Source organism: Thermobia domestica, chromosome 8 (assembly GCF_964235325.1).
Source record: "Thermobia domestica chromosome 8, izTheDome1.hap1.1, whole genome shotgun sequence".
NCBI classification, from domain to species: domain Eukaryota; kingdom Metazoa; phylum Arthropoda; class Insecta; order Zygentoma; family Lepismatidae; genus Thermobia; species Thermobia domestica.
The window spans coordinates 83475910-83494920 of NC_137461.1; the positions used below are offsets into that span (position 1 = coordinate 83475910).

Here is a 19011-nt window from a genome sequence, read left to right on the forward strand (position 1 = left end):
GCTCTAAAATATAAATACAGACACATATTTGAGTGAGTCTGTATTTTTCACTATCACTTTCTTGTAAGTTTGTATAGAGTAATTTAAAATTTTACTAAAATATTCGAGTTATAGAACCTAAAGCACTTGAAATGAGATGAAAAAGACAAGACAGGTTTACTTACCAAGCAGTACGATTTGAAGCGTTTTTCTTGCGAGGTCTGTCTCTGTAACTCCATAATAAGTTAACGTCTCATTGAATTCCGGGTTCCTTGTTTTATGAACAGTTTTACTTCTAAGTTTGTTCGATTCTAGCTTATTCGACTGAAAAGAGCAGAATTCATAATAAGTTTAAAACATTGCAATGTAACGTAAAATTCTCTGAAAATATAGTTCCTTCTGAAACAAGTTGCGGGGGTATTAATTTGTAACTTTAAAGTGGTTCTTAAAAGATAGAAAACTTGATTCAAAATTTTTGATTAGATAAGAAAAACATAAGGATTATGCGTCTTTTTAACAAGACAAATTATAATGCACAAACTGTATCATGAGTATTCACTTTTATTAATACGATACATTGAGTCAGTGTGTAAATTATTACCAAAATTACAGTGATACGCACTTTATTTATTTATTTTAATGAATTGTAATAATGTTTTCATTTCATTAACAAAATAAATCAAATTATGATGTTGTAGCGAATGTCTGATGTTTATGTACAAACTTGTCTATTTTGTAAATAGGATTTTATCCAATTATGACAAGTACCTCTGACATACCGTTGTACAGTTGGTTTTATACTATATCATTATTGGTATATCTGATTCTATATAAATCTTGAACTCCCTCGTGGCTAATGGATAGCATATGTGTCTTCGTTGTGACAGACCCGGACTCAATTCCCGGTGGGAAACTCACGTAGCTGGAATCTCACGTTAAGCTATAGGTCTATGTCTCATATAGCCTCGGTATTGGACGGGACATTAAACTGAAATCCAATTAATCTATATAAGGCTTAGTCTTTAATACCCCTGAAGGATGGCTGATGATAAGTGTTTTTGAGGAGAAACAAGAATGAATAGGGCAGATAAGTATTCAAAGTACTCACTCATTTTTGTCTGACTGCAGTAACGAGATCAACCAATCACAGATTTTCATTTTTTAAGAATTAAGCAGCGATGGAAGAATATATACCAGTGTTACTACTCATATCTTATATATTTTTCTCGCAATAACCATTATTCAGTATGACTGGCAGATCATTTCCAGTATGTTGAGAACCCTTCAGACATGAGATCTGAACTAACACCTTTAAGGTCTAGTAAAATCCAACTTAGGGGAGTAGCGAGCTGAAATTTCTGTATCTTACTAACTGGCTAAGTAGCATCGGCCATCGGCGTGGACTTGTAGTTCAGTTTTTTTTGTTTTTTTTTGAAGATGTAACAGTATGGCGGAAAACAACGTACGTATACTGTGAGGACTGAGCTAGTAGGATAGTCCGTGCACCCGCTAACTGTATGAGATTCAAGCTCTGGTGGTATGGAGCCTATATTAATCATAGGTCTCATCCTTCATAAGCTCGTTGTTGGACAAGGATACAAATAACACAACCTCAAATTAAAGATACTAGAAAAAAATAAATGAAATATTTCAGTTTCGCATTGCATAGTTATGTCTTATATGCTAAAGGAAGCGGATGATTAGTGAAAATGAATGAGAAATTGACGGAATGAGAATCTGTGAAACGGGAGAACCTCGAGAAAATACATGCACACGATGTTATCCGCCACAAACTCACATTACCTATGATTGAAACAGGGACCCCATATGATTGAGCCACGGAACCAGAAAATAAGTGCTCTACCAGCCTTTCCCAACCACACTGCGACCCCCCTTTGGAGTATACAATACATGTAAAGGACCCCTTGCAATATATACGGATAGTGTTTATATTTTCCCCATGTTGATATATATATATATATATGTGTGTGTGTGTGTGTGTGTGTGTGTGTTATAATCATGTTAGAGTAGTAAGATGCCTACTCCGTAATCGGGTGGCCCCTGGGTTTCAAACCTGGGGCCGGACTAAGATATTGCAAATATATAAATAAATCCAGTTTGTAAACAAAACTAAAGAACAATACCCTACCCATCAGGCACAGAAAAAAGTATTTTTCTTTAAAAAAAATAAAATATATTAACTTCAATAAGTTAACATGATAATAAGTGTATGATTTACTGAAGTACACAACTTCAATCAATGTGATGGTTGGTGTTGTCTTTCAGCCACTAGCTTAGAAATGTCAGGATCAAACGAAGAAACTTTCAAGGGAAGATCCGCCTCAGCATCAAGTCTACTTCTGTATTTATTCTTCAGATAAGAAAGAGCAGAAAACGTTGATTCACAAAGATATGTCGTGGCAAGCGGCATTAAACATCGTAGCGCCCTTTTCGAGATTTCGGAATACACTAATCGCGCATGCAACCAGAAATCAGTCAGTATGGAGGATGAATACGGAGTCACCCGAAAGTTCCAACAACTGATCTTCGTTGTTTGACAACTCATTTCTCGTCTCTAGGAAAGGATTTTTTACCCACTCCAGTTTCTCTTTGTTTAATGGGAAATATACCCTGAATTTTAAGGCCATGGTTTCTAAATCTTGTTTCATGTTCATAAAAACATCAGAAGGAAGATCTTCTTCAGTTGTTAACAAGAAATAGCTAAGGGAAGAGAAAAAATCATTTTCTTTTTTGTCTAGGCAGCGGGACCAAACGTTTAGTTTCTTGATTGTTGCTTCAATCTTGACTTGAACCATAAATATAGTAACACTTTTGCCTTGAAGGCTTGTATTTAGGGAGTTTAAAAAGCTGAAAATATCTGACATATATGATAGAATTGAGAGCCAAGTGAAATTGTTCAGACGCCAACTCAATTCAAATTTGGAGTTTAAAACAAATAACCTCACTACATTGCGGAAGTCGAAAAGACGGGTCAAGACTCTTCCACGAGATAACCATCGAATTTCGGAATGTAAGAAAAAAGATGTGTTGTTGGTCACTACCCATTTCATTGCACAGTGCATTGAATAATCGAGAGTTAAGAGGACGAGACTTGATATAATTTACAATTTTCACTGCATCGTCCAAAATACTTTTCATTTTGTATGGCATATCACGTGAAGCTAATGCTTCTCTGTGGATACTACAGTGAGTCCATTTCGACAACGGAGCAACCGATTCAATGCGTACTATCAGTCCTTTTTGTCTGCCAGTCATTGCTCGAACATTGTCTGTGCTCATGTCAACACAACGTGACCATTCATTGTGATTCTCCATCATAAAAGAATTGAGAATTTCGAACATAGCTTCTGCCGTTGTGTGAAGCGGAAGCTGTTTAGAGAACAGAAGGTTTTCTTGTATGGTACTGTCGTGTTCATATCTGACAAAAACTAATAAATTTGGTTTATCTGAAACTGCAAAGTGAAGTTTCCTCCTCCTCCAGTTGCAAAGTGAAGTTTTCACTGTCCATCACTCGTGCTATTAACATGTCCTGTACATTTCCAGCCATTTCTTCGATTCTTCTATTAATGGTATTGTTAGATAATGAAATTAAAGTAAACTCATTTTGGCAGCTGGAAGAATCAACTCTTCACTAATTGTGTGAGATAGTCCTTTTTTCGCAATTAATAAAGTTACTTCATAAGAAACCAACACTGTTTTTTCATTATTTTATCCAGAGGAAATGTCCTTAAGTATCTTTTTCGAAGCACTAAGTTCTGTTAGCTTGTTTCTAAAATACTCAACCGGTTTTCTAACCAGCCCAGAATGTTTACTTTCGACATGTCTTTGCAGTTTCGATGGTTTCATTCGATAACACTTCGCCACAGACAACACACTGCGGTTTTTGAACAACACCGTTTGCCTCAACTACAGTAAATCCCATCTCTAAATATGTATCAAAACAATTGCGTAATTTCATTTGAATTTACACAGTTTCCTAGTTTTCTCCTTCTATAGTGTCACTAGTTTCTCTTCCGCGTTTTAGCGAACCTGATTTTAGCCACCGATCCATTATGTGGAATTCACATACACATACACATAAACTCCCGATAAACACGATGTCCTTGTTTCAAAAGTACACTACTGTCCACTAACACCAACTAACAAGTGTGGCTGTGTTCTGGAATATGATTCAAAGTATTTCTTTCCAACTTCTTCAAGACTCGCATTCGGAACTAGATAAAGAAATAGTCAGGTGCAAGCATCTTCGCCCCGATGCTCACGAACCACAGCATAAGTTCAATGCACCCAGTTTGTTAAAAATGTGGGCGGGGTTGTACCAGCCGCATCTCACTCGCCAGATTTTCTTTTATCACGTACCTCATGTGGCAATTCAGTAAAATTATTTGTAAATTAATAATCTGGAGGAAACAACACTTTTCGCAAGCTATGGAAAGGGTGCAGAGGGGAAGAAGGAAGAATGTATGTATCACAGAAAGCTTGGGTCAAGGGTTTTTGACAAATGAAAGAATGCCGAGGAAGAATTTCTCATTCCCTCTTTCCTTTGCGAGTCATCTATTGTGTCAAAGAAGATTTTCGTACAGCACGTACCAGGGAGTAATCTACACCCCCTAACACCCCTCCAAATTTCTTTACACACACCCGTGGATGGAAAAGGACTACTCCCCCAAATCCAATTGTATCAATCAGTATCATATAGCTTATTTATTACATCAAGTTAAAAAAAGGCTTAGCGTTTAGGAAAGAAGGTAATATTCTTATTTATTTATTTCACTTCAAAATACGAAGCGACCTCGTTCTCATGTACGGCTTCAAGAACCACATGACCTCAGTTTCGATCAAAACAATTGACAAAATATACCCGCTCATACCTACATACCTACCCTCCTGGGTTCCGCGGTCGTTTCCGAGAAAAGATATTGATGGACAGATGCAGATGACTGAAATTGGCAACGTCTTGAGCGGTCATTCACCTACCTCCTCCTCAATAAGGAAAAATGTGACAATATAGTAATAAGCCTATACCAGATTCAGTTGGTAAGTGCTACTCTGCAAGTGGTGTATCAACGGACGGAAATTAGAATGGTGTACTCAAAACGTTTTTAGAAATGAAGAGATCGATCGAGGTAAGAATTATATATATTTTAGACTGAGTCTAGTGTTATGCAGGAACGCATTTGGCGCTAGCTTAATATTTTTGTAAAGTATATTTTTATTCACGTAAATTCATTGAACGGATTATTAAAATTACATTAAAAAAGACAAAACAGAAAGATAGAAAATATTTGTAAATTGAAAACTGGATTTCTGGAAAACAATTAAATCAATGCATAATTTTCTTATGAAAGATATTCAGAGCCAATAACGTAGCCAGGAAGAGGCAGGAGCGGAGATTAAGAGATCAAATAATATTACAACAATTAACGTTAACAACAGGGTTAGAATATTAAAATAATGAAATTGCAGCTATGTACAGTATTAATTGCTAAACGAATGTGATTTCAGCATGGGACGAGGGAATTTTTCCTCAATTAATATTTTGAAAAAAAAAATCATCTACTAAAACTTGCTGGGGGTGAATAGATTGAAATAATGGCAGAATTTTGCAAAATAATTACAATAATTCGTATGTAATCAATTCATATATAATTACTGGGTAAAATAGTTATGGTTAATTCCTAATACAATGAAACCTCTCTTAAAAGGTTTCTCTCAGTAGTGGACATAGTGGAAAGAGGACAAACTTTCTTATCCTTCCATGCCATAAATATGTGCGGTGTGGTGTTATGAGAGAGAGCCCTCCCTTTTAGGGACACTTCTCATTTACGGACAATCGTGTTCCACCGATGTCCGTTTTGAGAGGTTTCAGTGTATTATTTAGTTTAATAATAATAATAATAATAATAATAATAATAATAATAATAATAATAATAATAAATGCTCAAATTGAACCTACCACTGCGAAGAGCTGATATTATTATTATTATTATTATTATTATTATTATTATTATTATTATTATTATTATTATTATTATTATTATTATTATTATTATTATTATTCGAATACTCAAAAATACTTTTATACGCAGATGACATAAAGCTTTTTAGAGTAGTTAATAACGAGTATGATAATTATCTGCTGCAGAAAGATTTAGATACAGTAAATCATTGGTGTGAAAATAATTTATTAATGATCAACTCTGAGAAAACTAAACATATGACATTCACTAATAAAACTCAATATTTTGTTAGCAAGTATAAAATCAATGGAGTAACAATAGACAAAGTTCAGCAAATTAAAGATCTTGGTATTTTGTATGACAGACAATTAAAATTTGCTAATCACACAAATGACGTTGTGCAATCAGCAAGAAAAAAAAATAGGTTTTATATTTTATCAATGGCCTGATTTTATAAATGGTAGTTCGTATGTATACTTGTATAAGACACTTGTTAGATCTAAATTAGAATTTGGTTCAGTTGTCTGGAATAGTCTATCCAACACACTTGTTAACAAAATCGAAGCTGTACAGAAATGTTTCGTAAGGCTACTGTGTTATAAAATGAAAAAAGATTACTATGCACATGAATACGGATATTGGTTAACATTTTGGGGGCTTCAAGAACTATCGGAAAGGAGGAAAGTTACTGATAAATTATTCATTCAAATGGTGTTGGAAAATAAATATAGTAGGAATATAATATTGCTTAGAAAATATAGGAATAAGAGTGCCGACTTATAGTGTTAGGAATCAATCGACATTGGTTGCATTAAACTTAAAACGTGAAATACTAAGAAGGATGACAATGTCTTACAATTTAAAATGAACAAATGTTAGGATAAATATCAGAGCATTTCTTACAAAATTAAACTGTTTTAACTTTATGACAAGGGTTCTAGCTGCTTATCTTTATTTTATTGTTATTGTGTATATTCAGCGTATTTTTATGTTGTAATCTTTTACTCAAAGAACCAGTCTTTTGCGTTAAAATATGACAATAAGTGAAAGAGATTTTTGCATGTCAAGGTCAAATTTTAAGTAAGGTTGTTTCATTATTTCAAATGGTAGTTAAATAAGACTTTAATTTGCATAGTTCTTTTAATCGTATATTTTGAGACTGACAGCTTTCTTTTATTTTTTGTTTTATATATCAGTTTGAACCTTATAATTTTAATATATTAATCTTCTGACAAAGGCTTTAACCTGCTCTAATAGTCATTTTACGTTATATAATTTCTGGTCTGTTTAAAATGATTATATAATGCTTGTAACATAGTGCTAGTGATTGCTTATGAGCTGTTCATAGCACTTAAAATAAAGTTATTATTATTATTATTATTATTATTATTATTATTATTATTATTATTATTAGTAGTAGTAGTAGTAGTAGTAGTAGTAGTAGTAGTAGTAGTAGTAGTAGTAGTTGTTGTTGTTGTTGTTGTTGTTGTTGTTGTAGTAGTATTTGCTCTTCTTTCTCCCCCCACTTCCTTGTCATTATTTCGCACCTTGGAAGCACTTTCCCCCAAAGTATTTTGAATTACAGTATTATTTAGTATTTTAATTCTGAATCATTTCTCTGAACTCCTCAGAATAATATACAGCACAACTTATAATAATTATATTTACCTGAATATAATAGTATGTACCTGAATAGTTGGTATATACTATTCAGGCTGTAAAATAGGGTCTATTGATAAAACTTTTTTTTTTTCCAAAATCATGTTATTCTTAGTACTCATTTTTGCCGAGTTACTATAACATATGGGGCATTCCATGTCAGATCACCCAGTCATCAGACTTGACATCTCAGATTTTTGTAAAAATTGGTGCACAGCTTTACTACAGTGGGAGATAAAAAAAATCCCAAATATTACTTCTCTCCTCCTGAAAGTGTCCTCATACAGGGCGATCAAAAATTGCGAAAAGGGCATTGTTTTAGTTACAGTGATTATTAAAATTGTCATAAAATGGTTAATATATGCACTAGAGGCATGAAACAAATAGCGTTGGAAAGCTTAAAGGTTGTTCTACAAGATATGTTATATTTAAAAAAAACTGTACAATAAAAAATAACACTTCAAAAATTCAAATTATAGTTGAGTTTTGAATTTCGCACAGAAATGTCCCTGTGAGTTTGTTCAAAATTGTCCAGATTGTAGTCTCATATGTGTACTAAAACATCACGAAGTTGCATTTTGGACGCTCAATGGGATGCGATTCAAAATTCAACATAAACCAAAAATTGCAAGATATTGACCAAGTGAATATCTGGGTTCTGATCGATAACCATTTGCCTGTAGCTATTTATCATACCTGCAGCATGAAAGGAATTTATATTCAACTTAATTTGTTTCTTGATGTATTCATTTGATTTTATACAATTATCCACCTTTCGAGTTATTTAGACAGTTATCACGTTTCCGAACAGTACTCACTACAGATCATTATTCTTGTTAGTATGGATTTTCTTAACATTGATACATGTTATTTTCATTCCTTTGTTTCAGGATTGCTGTTACAGACATGTGGAAGTGCATAATTGAAATAGGAAAAATAATTTATTGACTAATTGTTTGTGCTGATAGTGTGTGTGAAGAGATTCTGAACAGTGTCACTATGTTTCATAGTATTTGATACATATATTGAGAATGCGAGGGAAGTATATCCCTCCCTTTCATAACAAGTTCTGTAACAGCAATTCTAAAACAAAGGAATGAAAATAACATGTATTAATATAGCCAATATAAATTTAGAAACATCCATACTGACTAACAAGAATAATGACCTGTATTGAGTACTGTTCGGAAACGTAATACTTCTCTAAATAACTCGAAAGCTGGATAATTGAGTAAATTCAAATAAATACATAACTCGAAAGCTGGATAATTGAGTAAATTCAAATAAATACATCAAGAAACAAATGAAGTTGAATTTAAATTCCTTTGATGCTGCAGGTAAATAGCTAGAGGCAAATGGTTATCGATCTGAACCCAGATATTCACATTGTCAATATCTTGCAATTTTTGGTTTATGTTGAATTTTGAATCGGATCCCACTGAGTGCCCAAAATGCAACTTTGTGATGTTTTAATGCACATATGAGACTATAATCTGGACAATTTTGAACAAATTCACAGAGACATTTCTGTGCGAAATTCAAAATTCAAATATTAATTTGAATTTTTAGTGTTATTTTTTATTGTACAGGTTTTCCAATATAGTGCAACTTGTAGAGCAATCTTTAAGCTTTCCAATGCTGTTTGTTTCATGTCTCTAGTGCACATATTAACCATTCTATGACAATTTTTAATAATCACTGTAACTGAAACACAATGCCCTTTTTCACAGTTTTTGATCATCCTGTATGGGGACGCCTTCGGGAGGAGAGAAGTAATATTTGGGATTTTATCATTTCTCACTGTAATAAAGCTGTGCACCAATTTTTACAAAAATCTAAGATCGTCAGGTCAGATTTTGTCATTTCATTGGTTGATTTCACATGGAATGCCCCATATAAGAAACATCAAATCGACGCTTCAATTTTTAAAGTTGCAGCCATTGGCTTGAAATTTAAAAAAAAAAGAAAAGAAAAGAAAAATCGAAGATTTTTTTAAAAGTTAAATACTGTACTTATTACCTTTCACCGTGTTATCCTTAGTAGTAATCATTTTATCCAAATAGTTCAAATTTAATGTAGAGAAACAACTAAAAGTATACCTCAAGTGCTCAGATGCCATAGAAAGGAAACTTTATAATATTTTGTAAGAATCGTGGTAACGACCTATCCCTATGGAAAAATTGACTCGTCAACAAGATAATGCACCATGTCACAAGGACAGGAGTGTGATTGAGTGGTTCGCGAAACACAATGGCGAGTTCCAGTTGATGTGCTGGCCCACTAGCTCGCCGGATCTGAACCCGGTCGAACAAATCTCAGATGTGATTGAACGTGACTTCAGAGCGCATCGCCCCCCTCCCCGAAATTTACGGGAATTAGGTGGCATGCGTGTACAGGTCTGGTGTGAACTCCATCCAGCGAACTATAAATATATCACATTGACTTGACACCTAGTCTTCCGTTTCAGGCGCTGCTATCGGCTGAAGGAATTCCACTCTCTTTCGCTAAGGCTCCCTCGCCTAGGAGCTGCTGAACCCTTATTGGCTCAACGCGTGGGTGTGAGCTTTAGTTCGCATTTTTGCCACGGCTCAAGACAATTTGGCAGCATAATACCAAGCCCTCATTGCTTCCATGTCAAGATACGTCGCCTCTGTTATCAATGCCAAAAGTGGACACACAGACTATTAGGTAGGTGGCTATAATGTTCTGAATTATCAGTGTATGGCTAATCATATTTACACAAAGCAATATCAAATAACGTTTCTCTGATAACTATTACAGAGGGAGAACGTTGCCACACATCTTATCAAATACGTATTATATAGGTTTCTATCAGTTTTTTCCTCACAAGTCAAAGAAACTGCGGCACCTAAAAAACTTGAAGTATTCTTTTTTATTCTACAATATATTTATAAGATAATTATTACCAAGGATAACAAGGTATTATTTAATAAGTATTAACTTATTGTTTTTTGTAATCTACGATTTTATTTGTTTTTGATTTCCAAGGCAATGGCGGCAACTCAAAAGTTAAGGCGCCTCTGTATACTGGAAAAGAAAGCGTGAATATGATTTGAAGACGTTTTTAAATTTCTAAAAATTTGGATTCATTCCTGTTTAATTTTCCTTTAATTTGAATTTTTGATTTTACCATAAATGCTATATCCAAGATGACATTCAGGAGTATGTTTGACAACACTGTTTTTAAATTATTTCAAACTTTTTCCTGCAATGACGAGTTCATTTTAGATAACCCTTGAGTATCACACTATGACTTACGGAAGTGTTTTTCTCTCTTTATACATATTCTGTTTAATACTCCAAACTCTAAGTGAGTGCCAAATTATCATGGTGCAGTGACTACACTCGGATAAGCAGTAGAAAAGGAAGGGAACGTTCGACGCAGACTCGAACCTTGCTTGGCCCAAGCATTCTGAGTTCTGAATGAGGTATTCCGGAGCTATCTAGACAAATGCGTTGATAGTATCTTGAATATATGCCTTGCTCAAATTCAAAAATATCTCTCTAGATATAATCCAAAAATTGAAAAGAAAAAAGTTGTCATTTATTACGAAATCTTCATGGCTCAATAAAAGATATAGTTCTCACAACTACATCTTCAAATTTTGAACTTAGTTTCCTATTCGTGTTAATATGAAATTTTATTTTATTGATCCAATGCACAGAAATTAATCTATTACAAAGTGTAAGGTTTTTTTTTTTTTTTTTTTTTTTTTAGCAACTTGAGCTCCATAAATGAAAGTTGCGAGGGAGGGGGGGAACATGGAACCAGTTACTCTTGCTAATAGTTGCGTAACAAAATACACTGTTTTCTTTGAGTTCGTTTAAAAATGTATATCGCTATTCTGAGAGCACCCGTCCTTTTATTTTGAACACCCCCCTAAGTAAAAATTTCTGACGTACTTACTGGCACGTACTGTACACCAGTCTCTACACGCTTTTTGGCTCTGTCAGAGAAAAAAATGTCGTTGGAGTATAGACAACTTCTTGTAAGTTGAATATCACTTCTCACGCAAATTGACTTATTGTTATTAATTCGATCATTTAACTTAAAATGGTGTATTTCTCACCACTGTGTGCATTTTTTATATTGGCTTGCGGACCCTCTGATATAGTTTTGCGGACTACAGATTGGGAAAGGTTGCTCTAGACTAAACCACCGTTCTTCCGCTGCGTACTAGAAAATTTCGCCATCTTGGTGGAGAAGTATTCTTCTATCATTTTTTTTAATGAACTGGGATTTTAACAGTTTAATGTTACTGCTTTGGTTGAGCGAAACGTATTGTTTAAGCGTATACATTTAAGATTTCTAGAATCGAGTGCACAGGAATCTTAATGTCTTATCAACTAGCAGACAACATAATTTGCTTTCATTTATTTTATGAAAGGTGCCATTTCATTACACCAAACATTTTAATTCTTTTTAGAAATCGTAAGATAAAAAAAAAAAAAAAAAAAACTACCACTTTTCTCTTTCCTGGATTAACCTTAGTAGCAATGAGAAGCTTTACTCTTTGATTGCGTTGGGGGAAGCAACACCTGCTACCTTGCATCATCGTATTTGCTGTTGTTCCGTGCTTCTCAAATCCATTGAAGTGAAAGAGCAGATGGTTTCTTTTAATCTTACATACACTTTTTTCTCCCCTTCGATGCTTCAAAATGATAGCAATAGTTTGTTTGCCCTACTTAATCCTCAAAATATATTTAGTATTTCATATTTATCGGCTAGATTATGTATACGTAATGAGGGGTTGTATAATCCCTATGAAACCTCCAAATGTTATTGAAAGTTAGCTTTTATTTTATTTTAAAAATGTTTGTTGGAAGGAATATTGCGATATAAATGCTCTACATCGGGCCATCGAATATTGCTGGGACATGAGCTTAGAGGTAAATGTAGAAAAAAACTAAATATATGGAGAAAAGAGTGAACTTTTTGATCATAAGTTTCGTAGCTTAAAGAGAATGAAGAGCATAAAAAATTAGAACATGAGCCAGGTAGTATTTGCAAAATGTTATTATCATACATGAACTAATAGTTATTTTCAAAAACTTTCCTATAGTGTATAATATTGAAAAATATTAAATGAAATCTTTAAGTTTTACATCCCACTGTTACGCCGTCTAGGCTAACAAGCAACATACTGAACAAGGTAGAATCAGATCCGACTCAAATTTCGCCCAGAGGACACATAATAGAAAAGAAGAAAAATTGACAAATTTTAGCTGCTCATATCCAGAAACACCGGAGATAAGCTCCGCAACATAACGCACCACGCGACAATATATAATATAAGGTAAACGTCGCAAGATACCCAATTAAACGTCGCAAATCTGGCGTTTCCTTTTCCGTCTTGCGACGTTTACCTTATATCATATTGTCGCGTGGTGCGTTATGTTGCGGAGCATATCTCCGGTGTTTCTGGATATGGGCAGCTAAAATTTGTCATTTTTTTTTTGTTATGTGTCCTCTGGGCGAAGTTTGAGTCGGATCTGATCCTGCCTCGTTCTGTACGTTGCTTGTAAAGGAGACGGTGATGACGAAAATTAATGAAATGGTGGAATGAGGAAAGCGGAAGGAAACGGGAGAACCCCGAGAAAACCCACGCACACATGTTTGTCCAACACAAAACTCAGTTGGCGCGAGCTGGGATCGAACCAAGGACCCCATGCACCAGAGGTGAACGCTCTACCACTGAGCCACCGCGGTTTTAGAAGGTTCAGAGTGCACTAGTGTCGAGGATACTTAGGTTGAAATCAGAGACAACATTAAAATTTCAGCAAAAGAAAAATTGGGTCACGGGAAAATACGTGGGAACAAACCATGGTTAGACCAGGAATGCACTAAACTAGCAGAGAAAAATAAGCAAAATTGCATTGGCTACAAAATCCGAACGAAATATTTAATAACTACACAGAATTTCGTAGACACCAGGCGGGAAATTTCCAAAACTTTTAGAACAAAGAAACGCAATTTTCTGAAAGCTAAAATTAAGGACCTTGAAGATATAGTACTAACAAAAAACATACGGGACATGTATACATAAGTGCATCAACGAATTTAAGAAAGGATATCAATCTCGCGCTTATACATTAAAGAAAATCGACGGAAAAGTTCTCACTGATACAGATAGCATCTTAAATAAATGGAAGGATTTCTTTAATGATTTGCTTAACACGTAGGCAAAAACTAATGTTCGTGGGGAAAGTGAAATGCACACAGCAGAACCAGATATTCTAGAGCCTAACCGAATAGAAGTAGAAATCGCTATAAATAAATTAAGGAAACACAAATCTTCGGATGCAGACGAAATTTCGGCTGAGTTAATTTTAGCTGGAGGGGAAAAACTGTGGAACAAGATACACAAACTCAGTCTCCTTATCTGGAACAAGGAGGAATTGCCACAAGAGAGGAAAGAATCAATCATTGTTCCAATTCAGAAGAAAGGCAACAAAAGTGATTGTAATAATTATCGAGTCATTTTTCTTCTGCCAACATCCTATAAAATCATGTCAATTATTCTATTAGTAAGATTGACCCCATACGCAGATGAAATTATTGGAAATTATCAGTGCGGATTTAGGCGAAATCGATCAACTATCGACCAGATGTTTACCATTCGATAAATACTCGAAAAGAAATGGGAACACAATACCCCAGTACATCAATTATTTATTGATTTTAGAAAGGATTACGACTCTGTTGGGAGGGAAATATTGTACAACATTCTTACATAATTTTGAATACCGAGGAAACTAGTTATATTAATTAAGATATGTTTAAAAGAATCCCAAAGTAAAGCCCGGGTAGGAAAAATCTTGTCCACGAGCTTTCACGTCGAAAATGGTCTGAAACAAGATGCGTTGTCGCCCTTATTATTCAACTTTGTTCTTTAGGACGCTATAGGGAAAATGAAAGACACCAACCAGGACCTAGAGCTGAATGGTACTCACCAGGTTATGGGATATGATGATGATCTAACTCTGATAGGGGATGCTAGGAAAACAATAGAAAGAAGTGCAGAGGTATTATTAAACACTTGCTGGGACATAGGCTTACAAGTAAATGTAGAAAAAAACTAAATATATGGAAGTTCGTCGGGATCGTAATAGTGCAAATTATGGATGCGTTAAAATATCAAATACTTTCGACAAAGTAGATACTTTCAAATATCTAGGATCAATATAAGCAGACCAAAACTATATTCACGAGGAAATTTTATGCCGTCTGAAAAACAGGAAATTTATATTATTATTCAGTTCAAAATGTTTTATCGTCGAGAAGTCCGTTGAGGAATTTAAAGTTTAAAATACGTAAAACTATAATGATGCATATATGTGGTTGCGAAATATAGTCACTTACTCTGAGGGAAGAACGTAACTGAAAGTATTTGAGAACAAGATCCTTAGACAAATATTCGGGGAATGGCGCAAACTTCACAACGAGGAACTGCATAATTTATAACGTTCACCAAATATTGTTAGGGTCATCAAATATAGGAGGCTCAGATGGGCAGGCTATGTAGCCAAAATGGAAGAAAGTGGGAACGCTTTCAAAGTTTTAACCGCAAGTCCAGTCGGAAAACGACCATTAGAAAGACCTAGGCGCAGATGAGAGGACAATATTAAGATGAATCTTCAGAAATAGGAATACAAAGTAGAAACTGGAGCCAGTTGCTAAGGCTTAAAGTCAACGAAAAGCTTCTAAGTTGTTTAAGTCTTCAGTCTTTATTGTTTGTTTAGTAAAATTTTTTTAAAAAAATGGTTGAGCTTAGCGAAGACCCTTAACTCGTAACCTGGAGCATATTTTTTTGTTCAGCCTTGGATGTGGCGTATCTCCTGCCCAGTATTAAAAGTAAGTAATATTTCGAACCTAAATTAGTTTTTTTTTTTTTTACATATAAAATTAACTTTTGAAACAAATATCTCATTGTAATGCTACAAACCTAACGAACCAATGTTCTTGAGGGAAGTTGCTACAGGCAATAACAGACTAATATCGCAAACAATGGAATTACACCAGATTATGAGAGAGGCTGGAATAGTATATGATTTATCTATCCCCTGAAGTAGTATATAATCTATCCCACGTTACAGATTTACGTCAAAAATTATTTAACTTGATCACAATCTAAATAACTGCTACATAGACAACGTTAAATTTTGTAGAGAAAACAAAGAATCTATTTTTGGTTGAAAAGACATAATCAAAATTGAATTACACAAATTTTCGGATATTATACTGTATCATTCAATTTTAAGCTTACCTTAACAGAACCTGGAAGAAGGTAGAGTCTACAGAAGGGATCCGCTAAACCGTTGATGTCCATTCCGCGTAGACCCTATAAAAGTAGGAAAAAGTATAGTTAATATTATGGTATAGATGGTGAAGCATGTACGGAAATATTACATAATGAAGTTCATTTATATATAAAGCTGAACTTTTAACTAAGGTCAGTACTACACGTGAAATCATTAAGCAAAAATCAGTTGTGGACGCACACTGGTGATTTAGTTTTTCTAGTCAGCAATAACTAAGGAGTTTTACGTAAAAAAAATCCTCTAATGAACTTTGAATGCAACTCCAAAATAACTATCGTTATAATTAAGTACATTATAAAAGCTTGTGCTATTAAGAAAACAAATAATGTATTTTCACATTACTCACAAATTTATTTTCATATATGCAATTTTGCTACTATGGTTTTATATTGTAATATTTAAATAATGTAGATATTCATTGTTCACAGCTTATGGTAATTACAATAAACTGCCGATATTTGTAACAAGACATTGAAAATTATTGTTGATAAATTTATATGTTTGTATATGAAAGATTCAAAGTGATGTGGATTTTTTTTTTAAAGAATAGAAGGCACGAGGTACCGCACTAAATTTTCACTCTCCTAACTTTTAAATCCAATCATATCATCCCGCAATTATTATTGAAACATTTACTTGAGAAACATGAACGAAATTTATGAACGAACGGACTTTTTCATGAAATAAAACTTATGCTATATTGAAGGGTATGGGACACTTTAGTTTAGTAGTTACAGCGTTGAATTCACTTCTGTGGCCTCGGATTCGTTTCCCGGCTGGTGCTTCCCAATTTTCGGCATTCACTCAGCATCGTGCGGCTAACTGGGGAGTCACGTGAATTAAAAGTTCCTGATATGCTTGTTAGAGACAAGGCGACGCAGCGTGCTGACCATATACTCCTTGCTGGGCTGGACATAGTTCAGCCGGTTGCTAACAGATGGCGTTGGAGCGGCTCAGACCCATAATGGCTGTCATGCCAAAGGTTAGTTAGTTATATTAAAAGGTTGTTGATAAAGCTTTTAGTTACGAAATATGAACAAGATTGTCTTCTTTGAGAAAATTGCCCAAAAATAACTTATTCCGTATTATAAACTTATTAATGAACTATTGATTTATGAAATGAACAAAATCGCTATAACCCTGTTCTTGAAGGTAGTAAGTTTTTAATTTCACGCACTACTCGATTTTTTACACGATCACTATACTTTCAAAAGTAAGAAAACCAGATTTTTCATAAAGTCAATTTAATTTAGAATCTTGCTATAACATATTAGATACATAGTATATCTTTCTGAGAGCTTGCTACCAGATTTTTCAAAAATATATTTGTGATATTCTAGTGTTATATGTAATGTTCCTCAAATACTCGGCATTGAAATGTAATGTTCAGGAATATATATAAAATATTTCATTAAGATTCTTTTAAGTTGAAATATGAAATACTGGAAATCTTTCTGAAAGGTTGCAATATTTCATAAATTATTCGCAACACCGTATAATCATGATAATTGTACGGGCGCTAGTGTACTAAACATAACAATTTATGTTTTGCCTTATAGGCTATTATACGAGGCACTTGAGAGTGAAAAGATTTTAACGTTAGCAGAACAACGCACTGATGAAGTAGACAGAAGAATCATAAATATTAGAATATACTTTTCTTGTGATACTTCGGAAGCGTAATCGTTAATTTAAAACTGATTTTCGAACAATTATTCTCATTCCATTCGGAGCAGAATCAGCCGTACATGCTGCCAGAATGTACTATTCATCTTCCCATACTGAAGTGAAAGCATTTTTGAAAATTGACTTCCGCAACGCCTTCAATGAACTCAACCGCGACTCAATGTTACAATCTGTTAAAACTAACTTTCCAACTTACTATCCATACATCTACCAATGCTACTCCGAACCAAGCAATCTTTTTATAAGTGATAACATAATTCACTCACAACGTGGAGTACAGCAAGGCGACCCACTTGGACCAGCACTGTTCGCCCTAACCATCCATCACATTGTTAAGGATATTAACACAGATTTAAATATCTGGTACTTAGACGACGGAACCATAGCTGGAAATATCGACGTAGTACTATGCGCTTTTAATAAAATTCGTCTAGAAGCTTCATCTATTGGATTGTTTCTTAACTCTGCCAAATGTGAAGTGAGTTTTCTGAGCGCCAGAGTTGATGAAATCCATGACCTTTACGAAAGGTTTAATGAAGTAGCACCTGGTATCAAACTCTTATCTCCTACCAATGCGGAACTTTTAGGGGCTGCCATTTCTACCGAATCAAGGAGCAAAATTTTATTGGACAAGATATCAAAATTAGAATTCTTCTTTTCTCAATTATCAAAGCTTTCTGCACACTCCGCTTATTATTTACTACGAGCTTCACTCTCACTTCCAAGATTACTGTATTTCCTTCGTTGCTCCCCTTCTTGGCAGGATGATAAATTACTTGACAAATTCGACCACACTCTTAGAACAGGACTGGAATCCATTCTAAACTGTTCTTTGAAAGACAGTTCATGGTTACAAGCTTCCTTACCAGTGGAGAATGGGGGCCTTGGGATTCGTCGAGCCATGGATATCGCCATACCTTCTTTCCTCGCATCATTCTATGGCTCACGAGAACTAATTGGATCTCTTCTTCAGCAGCAGGTTGACTTTGACTCGCTTCGAGATGTACAAGAATGCATCGATAAATGGACTAGTCTAGTTGGAATGGATCCCCCACCTAACGACAAAAGACATGTTCAGTCTGTTTGGGATGAACCTATAGTCAAGCTTCATTTATCTTCACTCCTATCATCAACCAATAACCCAGATGACAAAGCCAGGCTTTTAGCTGTCTCCTCCTCCAAAAACGGAGCATGGCTTCAAGCCCTACCTTCTCACACACTCGGCCTACACCTTTCTAATGAGAGCTTTCGTATTGCTACAGCTCTGCGCTTAGGTGCTAATATTTGTGAGCCTCACTTTTGTCCTGCTTGCAACGCATATGTTGATAATAAAGGATTACATGGTCTTTCATGTAAAAAAAGT

At 34.6% G+C, this 19011-nt stretch overlaps 1 protein-coding gene across 2 annotated transcripts in view; it reads right to left on the bottom strand.

Annotated features, from left to right (window-relative positions):
- Rph (Rabphilin) overlaps window positions 1–19011 on the bottom strand; it is a 689315-nt gene that overhangs the window by 12713 nt on the left and 657591 nt on the right. For both annotated transcript variants that reach the window (XM_081768658.1, XM_081768656.1), the window contains exons 12-13: window positions 15908–15982; window positions 165–303 (exon numbers count right to left, since the gene is read on the bottom strand). In XM_081768658.1, coding sequence (XP_081624784.1) covers window positions 165–303; window positions 15908–15982 — 214 coding nt within the window. The remainder of the gene's footprint in view (window positions 1–164; window positions 304–15907; window positions 15983–19011) is intronic.